The sequence below is a fragment of the Histoplasma capsulatum genome, genomic scaffold (genome assembly GCF_000149585.1).
Source record: "Histoplasma capsulatum NAm1 scaffold_11 genomic scaffold, whole genome shotgun sequence".
NCBI classification, from domain to species: domain Eukaryota; kingdom Fungi; phylum Ascomycota; class Eurotiomycetes; order Onygenales; family Ajellomycetaceae; genus Histoplasma; species Histoplasma mississippiense.
In genome coordinates, this window is record NW_001813972.1 from 815855 (window position 1) to 827519 (window position 11665).

The following is an 11665-nucleotide window of genomic DNA, read 5'->3' on the forward strand; positions in this document are numbered from 1 at the left end:
GTTGTTGCATGAAGGTAACCCCCCTCCTCCGAACTAAGGACGTTATGTTTTCTGCTGTATATGTTTATATACAACGTACATGTATGTGTGCGTCTATGTTGAGATTGACGGCTGATATATTGAGCTCCGCAGCTTGATGCTTGTTACCTGTCTGAACCCGGTGATCGGATATGACATGGCCTCCGCAGTTGCTAAGAATGCGCATAAGAAGGGATTGACGCTGAAGCAGAGTGCGATGGAACTGAAAGCTCTCACCGAGGAGGAATTCGATACCCATGTCCGCCCGGAGTTGATGATCAGCCCCAAGGAGAGAAAATAGAGGGCTGTATTCTCTCAACCATGACACTACGAGAGAGGCCTGTCTGGTTGATTTAATCCCATAATGAGCAGAAGCAGAGGAAGGTAGCAGCATTGGGACTAGTGTGGCATTTAAGCTGGTATTTCGTTCGTTTTTTTTGTAACAATTTCATTCTTGTTTTTACCCTTTAGATGGAAGAGATTTCTTCCCTGAGTGAAAACTGCATTTCACATTTTGAACAATGCCTTTCTTTGCCTGAGTAGCCTTACATGAACCGGAGAAAGCCAAATCTGGCCAAGTGCGACGCGTCTTCCCCGAGGCTTTGTTTGTCAGAAAGGTTGAACATGGTTTGTTGTTATGACCATAGATCTTTCCCCCCCCCCCCCGGGAAGTGGGCCCGCAAGGCGGATGTCGACTTGTTTCACACTCCAAATCTTATACAAGCAGTGCTGACTTTAAGGCTTGCTCCTGTTCATTTTGCTGTTCTTCTCAAGAACACTTACAGGAGAACCATCACCAGGGATGAACCGGAGGAATACTAAAGTTGGTAGAATCAGCTTAATGAAATCATACTCTTGCGCACTGACTTGTTCACATTGCAAGGCGTTTGAAAGGCTTGTAGAAGATTTAGGAATATTTATTTTCTTAAGGGCTTTCATGGAGTGTTCATCATTTTACTGGGTCACTGGGCGGAGAGTTGCAAAATCCATGCATCGCGTCAAGACTTTTTGAACCCCAGTGACCCTCACAAGTTAGGGCACGAGGTTAGAGCTTGATTCCTGGTAGAAACAACACAAGTATCAACTTTCCTTTCTTTTTCCCCTGGCTTTTTCTCTTTTCAGCTCTCTGCTTCTGAGCTAGCTAGCTGTGGCCTCCTGATACCTCTCTTGTACCATCTGTTGAATCCTGCCACTCTCGATTCCGAGCCGGTTCTGCTGCAAAAAAAGAAAGTAAGAAGATGACTCATCGGACCCAACTGGTTGAGATGTATGGGGATCTCAGTAATGTTGACCCTCAGCTTGTTGTCGCCCTTGAGAAAAAAAGCATGCTGAGGACCTGGGTTACCGTGAGCCTGTGATAGCAGAGTTGACAACAACTGATCCAGAGGAAGGCAGCTGCATTGTCTGTCGTTGTGCCTAGTTTCTCCCCTTGCAGTTTGGACCTTGCGGGCATGTTGTTCTGCGCCGAGTGTCTGTGGACTGTTCTATACTCTGACAATTATGCCAAACCCTTCATGCGTGCTTTGCCGCTCCACGAACTGCGACTTCAGATACAAACCAGGAGTACAGACCACCTTAACCGACTAGCTGACTACCTGCCTGCCTACCTGCCGATCTATCTACTGACTTGGTTGAATGAATGATATCCACTGATGATATCTGGTGATGATATTCAGTAATGACATATACCAATGATGTCCATCGATATCTAGCAATGGTATCTAGCGATGACATATACCGATGATGAAATATATCGATCATATCTACCGATGATATATAATATCTAAGAGCATGGCTTTATGAGCTTCTTGCTCTATCGTGTCCCAGCTGCATGTTTCATGAAGCTCCTGCTATAGAGTGTTGTGCCTAAACTGTCCAACCCTTTGAAGCAATTAGAGATGCCTTACATCCCCTGGGATTTAGAGGTTCATTTGCCCAGCCCCAGAAGGGGGGTGATAGGGGTAGGCTGACCCTACTGTATATATGCTTGATGTGAGTTGATGTCTATACACCACACAACAAGCACGCTTATATACAATCAAGATACATTTATATGTTTATATATATGCTACTTCACACATCTTCTTCTTTCTTCTTTTCTCTTCCTTCTCTTATAGTAATTAGCTACTATTTACTATACTACTACCCCCTAATATTACCATTATTCATCCCTTTTTACTACAGTGCTATGCAAGACCTTTGAAACTTTTATGACTTTTCATCAATATAGGCTGCCTATCTATCACAAACTAGCGCACCGCACATATATGCCTCAGCTCCCGACATGCTAATTACAACCACTTAGACATCCCACATATACACTAATATCCAATTTAGCACATACTGTAGTAGTTAGTGGTAATTATAGTGCCACATGATATTAAATTAGACTCATTTACCTTGAACTATTCTCCCATTTTCTATCAATGTAACGGGCGTACTATCAATTAACAGACTAAACACTATCTTAATACAGAGTACGAATTGATTAAGGAAAGCAAGAGAAAAGAGATCAGAAGGAAAGATTGTACAAAGGGATTCTTATAGAAGAGGAATTGGAACAGAAGAATATCAGAGGTCACGCAACAGTGGGGTGTGGGGTGGAAGAATGTTAAGGGGGAACTACTCTGTAGTTACACAGAGGAATCATTAGGGACTAACGTAATCAACCACTCAACGCCCGTCTACACTCAACGCCCGCTATTTTGCCACCACTACAATGAAATCTTTTCATTAATATCTCAACAACGCAATTAGATTTTAATATGATATATTATATGATGAAAATATATATAGAAAATTTACATATAAAAAATATATAGCTAATTCAAAAGATGTTTGTTGGGCTTAAATAACTCGCCCGGAACGCGAAATCTTGGGTGGAGGCAGATTCAATGAGCAGGCAGCGGTCAAATCCGTAGGGGTTGCAATATCATCCGGACCCCCCGGCGGCGGACCCGCGGGCAACCTGGCAGAGCTCTGAAAACGCGATTTAGCCACTCTTTGCGAAATCGAGGGTCTGATTTCCCGATTAGGAAGGTGATTTTTGGACCCCCGAACCTGGCCCCCCCCAACCGCGATTGCTGCCGCGCAGCAGCTCGTTCTTCCTTTTCCTTTTGCTCTTGGGCCTTCTTTGCATCCCTAAGCTCCCTGTCAATCTGCCGTTGAGCGGCTCTTGCGGCCTTATCCATCTCCTTTTGCTCCTTAGCTGCCTGGCGAGCTACCTCCCGCTCCATTCGCTGTAACATGATATCTGTCTCCTTCTGCTCCTTAAGAATAGCGTGTTGCAACTTGGCATCCTCCTTACGAGCCTGTTCATCCTTTTTGGCGGCCTCTGCGGCAGTCATCTGCTCGCGGATGCTCTGCACCTTTGCCCGGTGAAAAGAACTGTGCCAATGACGGATTTGAAGAAATCTAGCAACCCCATTGCCCTGCCACGCTTGCGACGTCTTCTTTCCTGATTAAGAGCTTGCTGTAGCTGCCTGTTCTCTATTAAAGAACCTCTTTATCAAGAGCAAGATTCTCTCCTGCACGGATCACCTGGTTGAGATCGCTAGATATTCGACGCTGCCGCTGCTTGACTTGCTTGACTAATTTCCGCATGCCAATAATAGATGTAGGGGTTCTGGGTCGATATTGCGCGTCTGGAGGGGTGCAAGGGCGTATTGCAAGCTTTTTAAGAACCTGTTCTGGATCAAATGGATGTAGGCCAACCGCAGCGAACGCGGATATAATATTTGAGGATGTAACTGATTCCTTCCAAGCAGCATCAAATAGCTGCCAAAAAGACCTCTTTGTAGTGCGTACAAATCCCATACCGGTTCTCATTCGCTCATTCAAATGCTTAGAATATGATTTGCTCAATGGTCCAAATATCCCAACATCTAGCGGTTGTAATCGGTGTGTAGAGTGGGGAGGAAAGACAGCAAGTAAAATCATTATGCTGAGCCGCGTAATTGATGAATGCCATATTAACATGGGATGAGTGGCCATCTAATATAAGAAGCCTGTATCCACGCCCTGCTTTCTTTTTTGTATGAGGTTCAAAGATCTTCTTTAACCACATTAACCCATATTCATCATTGCTCCATCCATTCTCTGAAGCAGCAAAGTAGACCTGATCCTTTTTGCTATCAAAATCTTCCAGCCAAGTATCTTGCATATCCCTTGATTCCCCTTGATATATGAGAGCAGGTGGGAGTGAGGTTCCATCGGCGCAAATTGAGGCAAGTAGTGTAATGAATTCGCGGCTGCCATCCTGGCTGGCACCTATTGTACGGCCGGATTTGAGCGCATTAATTGATACAATACGCTTGAGGGTGTGGATGAAGCCCAATAGGAATCCTTTTTCATCGAAGTTGTAGATATTCCCAGGTTCAATATTGTATTTAGTGATCTTTTCCTGTAGCTGCAAATCAACAATAAATTAGCAAGATAAAAGTAAGAAAAGCAGTAGAGAAAAGCAATATATACAAGATCAAAATAATGCTTAAAGTATGTAGAATTGTCCGCAATCTTGCGTTTTTGGTCGATATTTCGCAGGTAAACTGACTTGATTACATCCTTGTGGCGTTGACAGAACCTTGCCACCCAGTTGGCTCCAATAGGTTCATTTTAATATCTCAACAACAAGATTATGAAGGATTTGGGGCGTACAAGGGAAACCGCGATCTGCCAATCGATTGATATGAAAAAGGAGTAGATTATTGTACAACGCCGTCCAGTTGTCCCGCTGCATAGAGATTGTTTCCACTGTGGACGAATTCTTCCCATTCTGAATGAGTTATTAAGCCCAACAAACATCTTCTGAATTAGCTATATATTCCTATATGTAATTTTCCATATATATTTTCATCATATAATATATCATATTAAAATCTAATCGCGTTGTTGTGATATTGTTGAAAAGATTTCATCGTAGTGGTGGCGAAATGGCGGGCGTTGAGTGTAGACGGGCGTTGAGTGGTTGATTACGTTAACGTAATCAACCACCCAACGCTCGTTTCCACCCAACGCTCGCCATTTCGCCACCACTATGATGAAATCTTTTCAACAATATCTCAACAACGCGATTAGATTTTAATATGATATATTATATGATGAAAATATATATAGAAAATTACATATAGAAATATATAGCTAATTCAGAAGATGTTTGTTGGGCTTAATAGCTCATTCAGAATGTGAAATCTTGGATGGAGGTAGATTCAGAGAGCAGGCAGACATCGAATCAATAGGGATCACGATATCATGAGAATCCTCCAGCAGCGGATCCATGGGCACCCTGGCCTTGCTCTGAAAACACGATTTACCACTCTTGCAAAATGAGGGTCTACTTCCCCAATTACAAAGGCGATTTTTCGAATTCTTCAATTCTGGTCTATCTACTGTGATTGCTGCTGTGCAGCAGCTCATTCTTCCTTCTCTTTTTGCTCTTAGACGTTCCTTGCATCCCTAAGCTCCTTCTCAATCTGCTGTTGAGCAGCTCTCGCGGCCTTATCCATCTCCTTTTGCTCCTTTGCTGCCTGGTGAGCTCCCTTCCACTTCATCCACTGTGACATGATATCTGCCTCCTTCTGCTTCTTAAGAATAGTGTATTGCAACTTGGCATCCTTCTTACAGGCCTGTTCATCTCTTTTAGTGGCCTCCACAGCAGTCATCTGCTTGCAGATGCTCTGCACCTTTGCTGGTGAAAAGAACTGTGCCAATGATGGATTTGAAGGATCTAGCAACCCCATTGCTCTGCCATGCTTGTGACATCTTCTCTCTTGATTAAGAGCTTGCTGTAGTTGCCTGTTCTCTATTAGAAGAATCTCTTTATCAAAAGCAAGATTTTCCCCACATGAATCACTCAGTTGAGATTATGAGAGATTCGACGCTGCTGCTGCTTGACTTGCTTCATCAATTTCTGCATGTCAATAATAGAAGTAGAGGTTCTGAGTCAATATTGATCTGAGAGGGTGCAAGGGTGTATTGCAAGCTTTTTAAAAACCCGATCCGGATCAAATGGATATAGGCCAACTGCTGTGAATGTGAATATAATATTTGAAAGTGTAACTGCCTCCTTCCATGCTGCATCAAATAGCTGCCAAAAAGACCTCTTTGTAGTATGTATGAATCCCCTTCCAGTTCTCATTCATTCATTTAGTTGATTTGAGTATGATTTACCCAATGATCCAAATATTCCAACATCTAGCGGCTGTAATCGGTGAGTAAAATGGGGAGGAAAGACAGCAAGTAGAATCCAATGCAAAATCGCGTAATTGATGAATGCCATATTAATGTGGAAGGAGTGGCCATTCAATATAAGAAGCCTATACCCACGCCCTGCTTTCTTTTTTGTATGAGGTTCAAAGATCTTCTTTAATCACATTAACTCATATTCATCATTGCTCCATCCATTCTCTAAAGCAGCAAAGTAGGCCTGATCCTTTTCACTATCAAAATCCTTCAGCCAAGTATCTTGCATATTTCTTGATTTCTTTTGATATATGAGAGCAGATGGGAGTGAAGTTCCATCTGCATAAATTGAGGTCAGTAGTGTGATGAATTCACGACTGCCATTCTGGCTGACATCTATTGTATGGCCTGACTTGAGTGAACTAATCGATATAATACATTTGAGGGTGTGGATGAGGCCTAATAGGAATCCTTTTTCATCAAAGTTGTAGATATTCGCGGGTTCAATGTTGTATTTGATGATTTTTTTCCTGTAGCTGCAAATCAACATAAATTAGCAAGATAAAGCAAAAAAAGCAGTAGAAGAAAGCAATCTATACAAGATCAAAATAATGCTTGAAGTATGTAGAATTGTCTGCGATCTTGCATTTTTGATCGATATTTTGCAGGTAAACCGACTTGATGACATTCTTGTGGTGTTGCAAATGAACTTCAGCAGCAGCTCATTAAATGACTTCTCATATTATAACATCAACATTAGGCCACACAACCGGGCGACAGCTGTTGCCTATCTAGGGTCTCTGACCCCTACAGACTTTGTAGAACTGCTGGACTGCACGCAGTTCTACACACGGTACTGCACAAGGTAACGCAGCCGGCTGGCTGCAAACCATCTGACAACCCCGCAGCAGTTCCACGAGGCGGGCCTGCTGAGTACACCCACGGTAGCTGGTGCAACTGCCAGGGACATCACAGTCTATGCAGACAGTACAGATAGCACAACTAGGCTCATCTGTCTCAATTAGCTGTGGTGTAATCAGTACAGTCTACGTGTCTGACTCAGCTGATATGGTTTTGACTGCCGGCATTGTATCTACGCGTGCTCTGCTTTGTTTTCCTCTCGTTTGCCCTTGTCTCTATCGGCTCAAATGCTTCTTCTTCCTTCTTTTCTTTGCTCTCTCTGTCATTCTCTGCTCTTTTCCTGTCACAACCTTCTTCAGTGCTCTCTCCTTCATTATTTATCTTGTCTGTCTTTCTTCTGATGTTAGAAGCACAGACAGATTTCTGATCAACTGAGAGAGGTATCCCTCTCTGCTCACTATAAAGCCTTCCAGGCACGGCAGCGGCGGTCCCCTCAGGGAACCACACTATAGCCCCACCATGAATGGCCATACGTCGGGCCAGAAGTGGATGCGCAGCTCAGAAAAATCCTTTGCAATGAGCTGAGTCTTCTCAAGAGTTGCCACCTGGATTCTGTTTTCTCTCTCTGTGTACATAGAAATCTCTCCAGCGTAGCACGTCTCCATGCCCTTCGGGAGGCTTCTGAAACACGGGCGCTGCCCGTGTTTTCTCCGGGACGTTAAACCTATACATACATACATACATAAGTCATTGCTCAGATTATATAAAATACACAGTTTTTTTAATAAAGCTTCTTACTCTGCAAAAAAAGCTGTGTAAGAGGATTTTTGAATCATTAAAAATAAAAGAAAATATAAAGTTAAATCAATGTATTAAGATGATGTGAAAAGATCTATAAGTTAAAAAAAATTGTTGAGTGAAGAGATCTGTAATCATTAATGACAACAAACTCTAAAAAATAAAAAACACATCTGTAGATGAAAATGAAATTATTAATGTTATGAGATTAAATCTAGAAACTCTGATGCCATGAATTCTAATTGTTAAAATATTTGAATTTGAAACTATTTATTATGAAGAGATAGTTGAATCTACCATTGAATTCTTATTGCAGATTCAGAATAGAAACACTGATATATTTGAACTTTACAGAAGATTAAAGATGAATGATATTAATGTAAATGATCATTCAATCTGAACAGTAGATGAAGATGGCCTGCTTAGAAAAGATGATAAAATCTATATATTACAAAATAAAATTGTAAAACATGAAATAATAAAAATGAATCATGATAATTTTTAAAATGATCATTTTAAATGTGACAAAATCATCAAAGTGATCAAACATAAGTATTCATGATATGATATAAATGATGAGATTGCAGCATATGTGAGGATCTGTGATGTTTATCAATATATCAAAATACCACAGCATAAACTGTATGAATTGCTACAATCACATTTAATATTATATAAGAAATGATATACAATTAACATGAACTTTATTGAAAGCCTGTCAGATAATAAGAAAGGAAGTCAAACTTATAATATTATTATCATATTTGTTAATTTGTTCATTAAATGAGTCATAATTGTGCTCACATCTTCAAAATTAGATGCAAAAGAATTTGTGAACATTATTGTATAAAAATTTATGAAGAATTTTGATTTATCTGTGAACATTATTAACAACTGAGATTCATTAATAAACAGCAAATTCTGATCAACATTATGTTACTTACTTCATATTCAACAAAAATTATTGACAGCTTTCCATCCACAGATCAACAGTCAAATGAAATGATTGAATCAAATGATTGAACATTATCCTTACATGTATTGCAGCTATCAGCAAAATAACTGAATAAAATGGATTTCTCTGACACAATGAATATATAATAATGCCTTTCACACATCAATAAAAATAACATTTTCTGAAGTGATGATCAGCTGATCAACTGAACTTTGTATAGACATGAAACCCTCAAATATGAATACATCAAAATCAGTGATAGAACAAGTGAAATGAATGAAGCAAGCAAAAAACAAAATTTAAAAATGTTTAGATGTGATTCAAAGGTTGCTTGAGCTGTTCAAAGCTTCTAAGCTTTGCAGCCCTTCTTATACGAATTAACTAGTGCGGTAGCGTACGCCATCCTTGATAATAGGGGGTGGCGTACGCCACGGAAGAATAATAAGCCGAAATTACTACATAGAAACTGTTAAAACAACTGAGAAAAAGTATTATGATCAATATTATATATTAAAAAACTTTAAAATAGAGGATTGGATAATGCTGTGTGCAAAAAATATATTCACCTTGCAACTTTCACTCCAACTAAATCATCGATTTTTGAGTCTCTTTCAAATAATCAATATATATAGTATGCAAGTGTATAAATTGAAATTTATATTATAATATAAAGAAATTCATTCTGTGTTCTACATTTCCCTTCTTAAACTGTATCACACACACGATGGACAGATCCTACAGACAGAATTGATAATTATAAATATATAAAAAAAATAAGAAGTTGAAGCTATATTGAATAAACATCAATACTGTGATCAAATACAATATTTTATTAAATGAAAGAATTGCACAAACATAGATAATTCTTGGAAATCTGAAGAAAATTTGATGAACAGTTAGAAGTACTTGAAACAATTTAATAAAATCTATCAGAAATCAGGCAATAAATGAAAATAAAAAAGATGATAATGACTGCTGAATATATTTATTCCACTCAGAAATTAAAAAACAGATTCATCTCAACTTGATCAATGTCATTTGAAAAAATTATCATCAAAGTAAATCTGTTTATTATCTCAGATTTTTTAAACTGATGAAGCACCACATTTCAATAATGATTTGAGAGCTGTGATCAATGATGTAGCCACTGAAATCTCATCAATCATTCTTTCAATCAGAGCTTCAGAGAAATCATTTCATTGAATTTCATAAATTTTCATTGTGAAGAATTTAACTGCAGCTGTCACAATACTCTATAAAACATTAACATTTGAAATGTCTGCATTAGTGATAATTAAATTCTCAGTTGCATTGATAATCATTTAAATCAATTCAACAGCATTTATTAACATCTAACATAAGTTATTTTATATTCTGCAAAACATATATAGAAATTGAAATGCAAATATATTTCATCATTAAACAGTGCTTGCATTTCTTACATCAACTCTCAGCAGACTCACAATGATGATGAGAAGATGTTGTAAAATATTGAATACAATGACAATAATATACTGCTGTGTTTTTTTCTAACATCTCAATAAAATCATTCACTTTCTCATCTTCATCAGCATTATCAAACAATTTAAATAACATATCAAGATTCTTGCTCAGTAAGAATGATGTTAATATAATAGCAGAATATAAAAATGCATTTTCTGAAACATTATTATGATCAAACACCACATTTTGTTGTGACAACAAATCATTAAAGTTTATATAAAATTCTAGAACTCTATCTGCATTTTCATAAATCTGCATATTAAATATAAATTTCATAACAACAATTTGATATATAGCAAATCTTTCATTCAGAACTTCATTAAAGAGCAGCATTTTTTGAAATTCATTGATCAAAAATTGATCAGTTTTTTGAAAGCATTCAGACATTTATAATTTATTAGTATTTGTAAAAAATTCAATCTAAAAAACTTACAGCAACACAACTTCTATTCAATATATAATAAACATGACAATGTATGCATTTATCATTCACAAAGCAAGAATATACTGAAGGGTTTTGCAACCTCTCTAGACAATCCAAGCAAATGCTCTCAATGGCAGACAGTATATCACCCTTTATAGATTTCAAATCAACAACAGAAACAGCTGGTTTCAACATTCTGTCATAATTTTAAATCAAATATCAACATTTTTCAAGAGAGGAGGAGAAAGTAAAACCAATGAAAAAGAAGGATGAGAAAGAAAAACAGATGTTGATGATTGAAACCAATATTACAATATTGCAATATCAATCAAAGAAATTACAACAACACAAAACTCAACTCAAAATAGAAAATGCAATCATGCAATCAAAACTTCAAATGTCACAATAAAAATTGTATGGGAAGATACAGTGTACTTTGCTTGATAAATTCATGTATTCTTTTAAATAAAAAAATCGTTGTTGGTGATGATGGTGATGATCTTGTTAGGATACGATTTTTGGTGTAAAGGTTAAAGGAAAGGGGTTCAGGGGTTGTGCCTAAATCGTGATTGGACTGCAATAACAGCGGAGCCGGAGAAACGTTCTCCTGAGACAACATCACTTTGGAATTAACCTCCACAATTAATCCGGTCCTATCCTGCGAACTTTATACAATATCAACCACGCAGCACATATTACGAACTTCGCACATTGCAATAAGAAGCCCTGGGGACCAGGCCTTTGAAGAAGAGAGATAATTGTAATAGGCGGAACGGAGATATCTATATTAAGAAATAGATACGTGGCGATAGAAAGGCACGGAACAATCAATCATGATGAACGTAGGGTGGGGGCAACATTATCTATATAATGCTCGCTGATATCCCTTAATGTTAGAGATCAGTGATTAGCTTGAACAATAGAGA

At 38.4% G+C, this 11665-nt stretch overlaps 4 protein-coding genes across 4 annotated transcripts in view; 1 reads left to right on the top strand and 3 right to left on the bottom strand.

Moving 5' to 3' along the window:
• Nucleotides 1-319, top strand: part of HCAG_08493 (fumarate hydratase class II) — a gene marked incomplete at both ends in the record, with an annotated part of 2120 nt that extends 1801 nt beyond the window's left edge. Inside the window, one exon of the mRNA XM_001536661.1 lies at nt 125-319. Within this exon, the coding sequence (XP_001536711.1) occupies nt 125-319 (195 nt within the window). The remainder of the gene's footprint in view (nt 1-124) is intronic.
• A 3543-nt stretch (nt 320-3862) lies between these two features.
• HCAG_08494 (predicted protein) lies at nt 3863-4631 on the bottom strand (the record flags this gene model as incomplete). The annotated part of the gene is made up of 2 exons (XM_001536662.1): nt 3863-4426; nt 4596-4631. The coding sequence occupies 2 exons, from the start codon at nt 4629-4631 to the stop codon at nt 3863-3865; spliced, it is 600 nt and encodes a 199-aa protein (XP_001536712.1).
• An 822-nt stretch (nt 4632-5453) lies between these two features.
• HCAG_08495 (predicted protein) lies at nt 5454-5756 on the bottom strand (the record flags this gene model as incomplete). The annotated part of the gene is made up of 1 exon (XM_001536663.1): nt 5454-5756. One exon carries the CDS (start codon nt 5754-5756, stop codon nt 5454-5456), a length of 303 nt encoding a protein of 100 aa, XP_001536713.1.
• A 629-nt stretch (nt 5757-6385) lies between these two features.
• HCAG_08496 (predicted protein) lies at nt 6386-7724 on the bottom strand (the record flags this gene model as incomplete). The annotated part of the gene is made up of 4 exons (XM_001536664.1): nt 6386-6537; nt 6637-6734; nt 7051-7223; nt 7593-7724. The coding sequence occupies 4 exons, from the start codon at nt 7722-7724 to the stop codon at nt 6386-6388; spliced, it is 555 nt and encodes a 184-aa protein (XP_001536714.1).
• Between the last annotated feature and the right edge of the window lie 3941 nt (nt 7725-11665).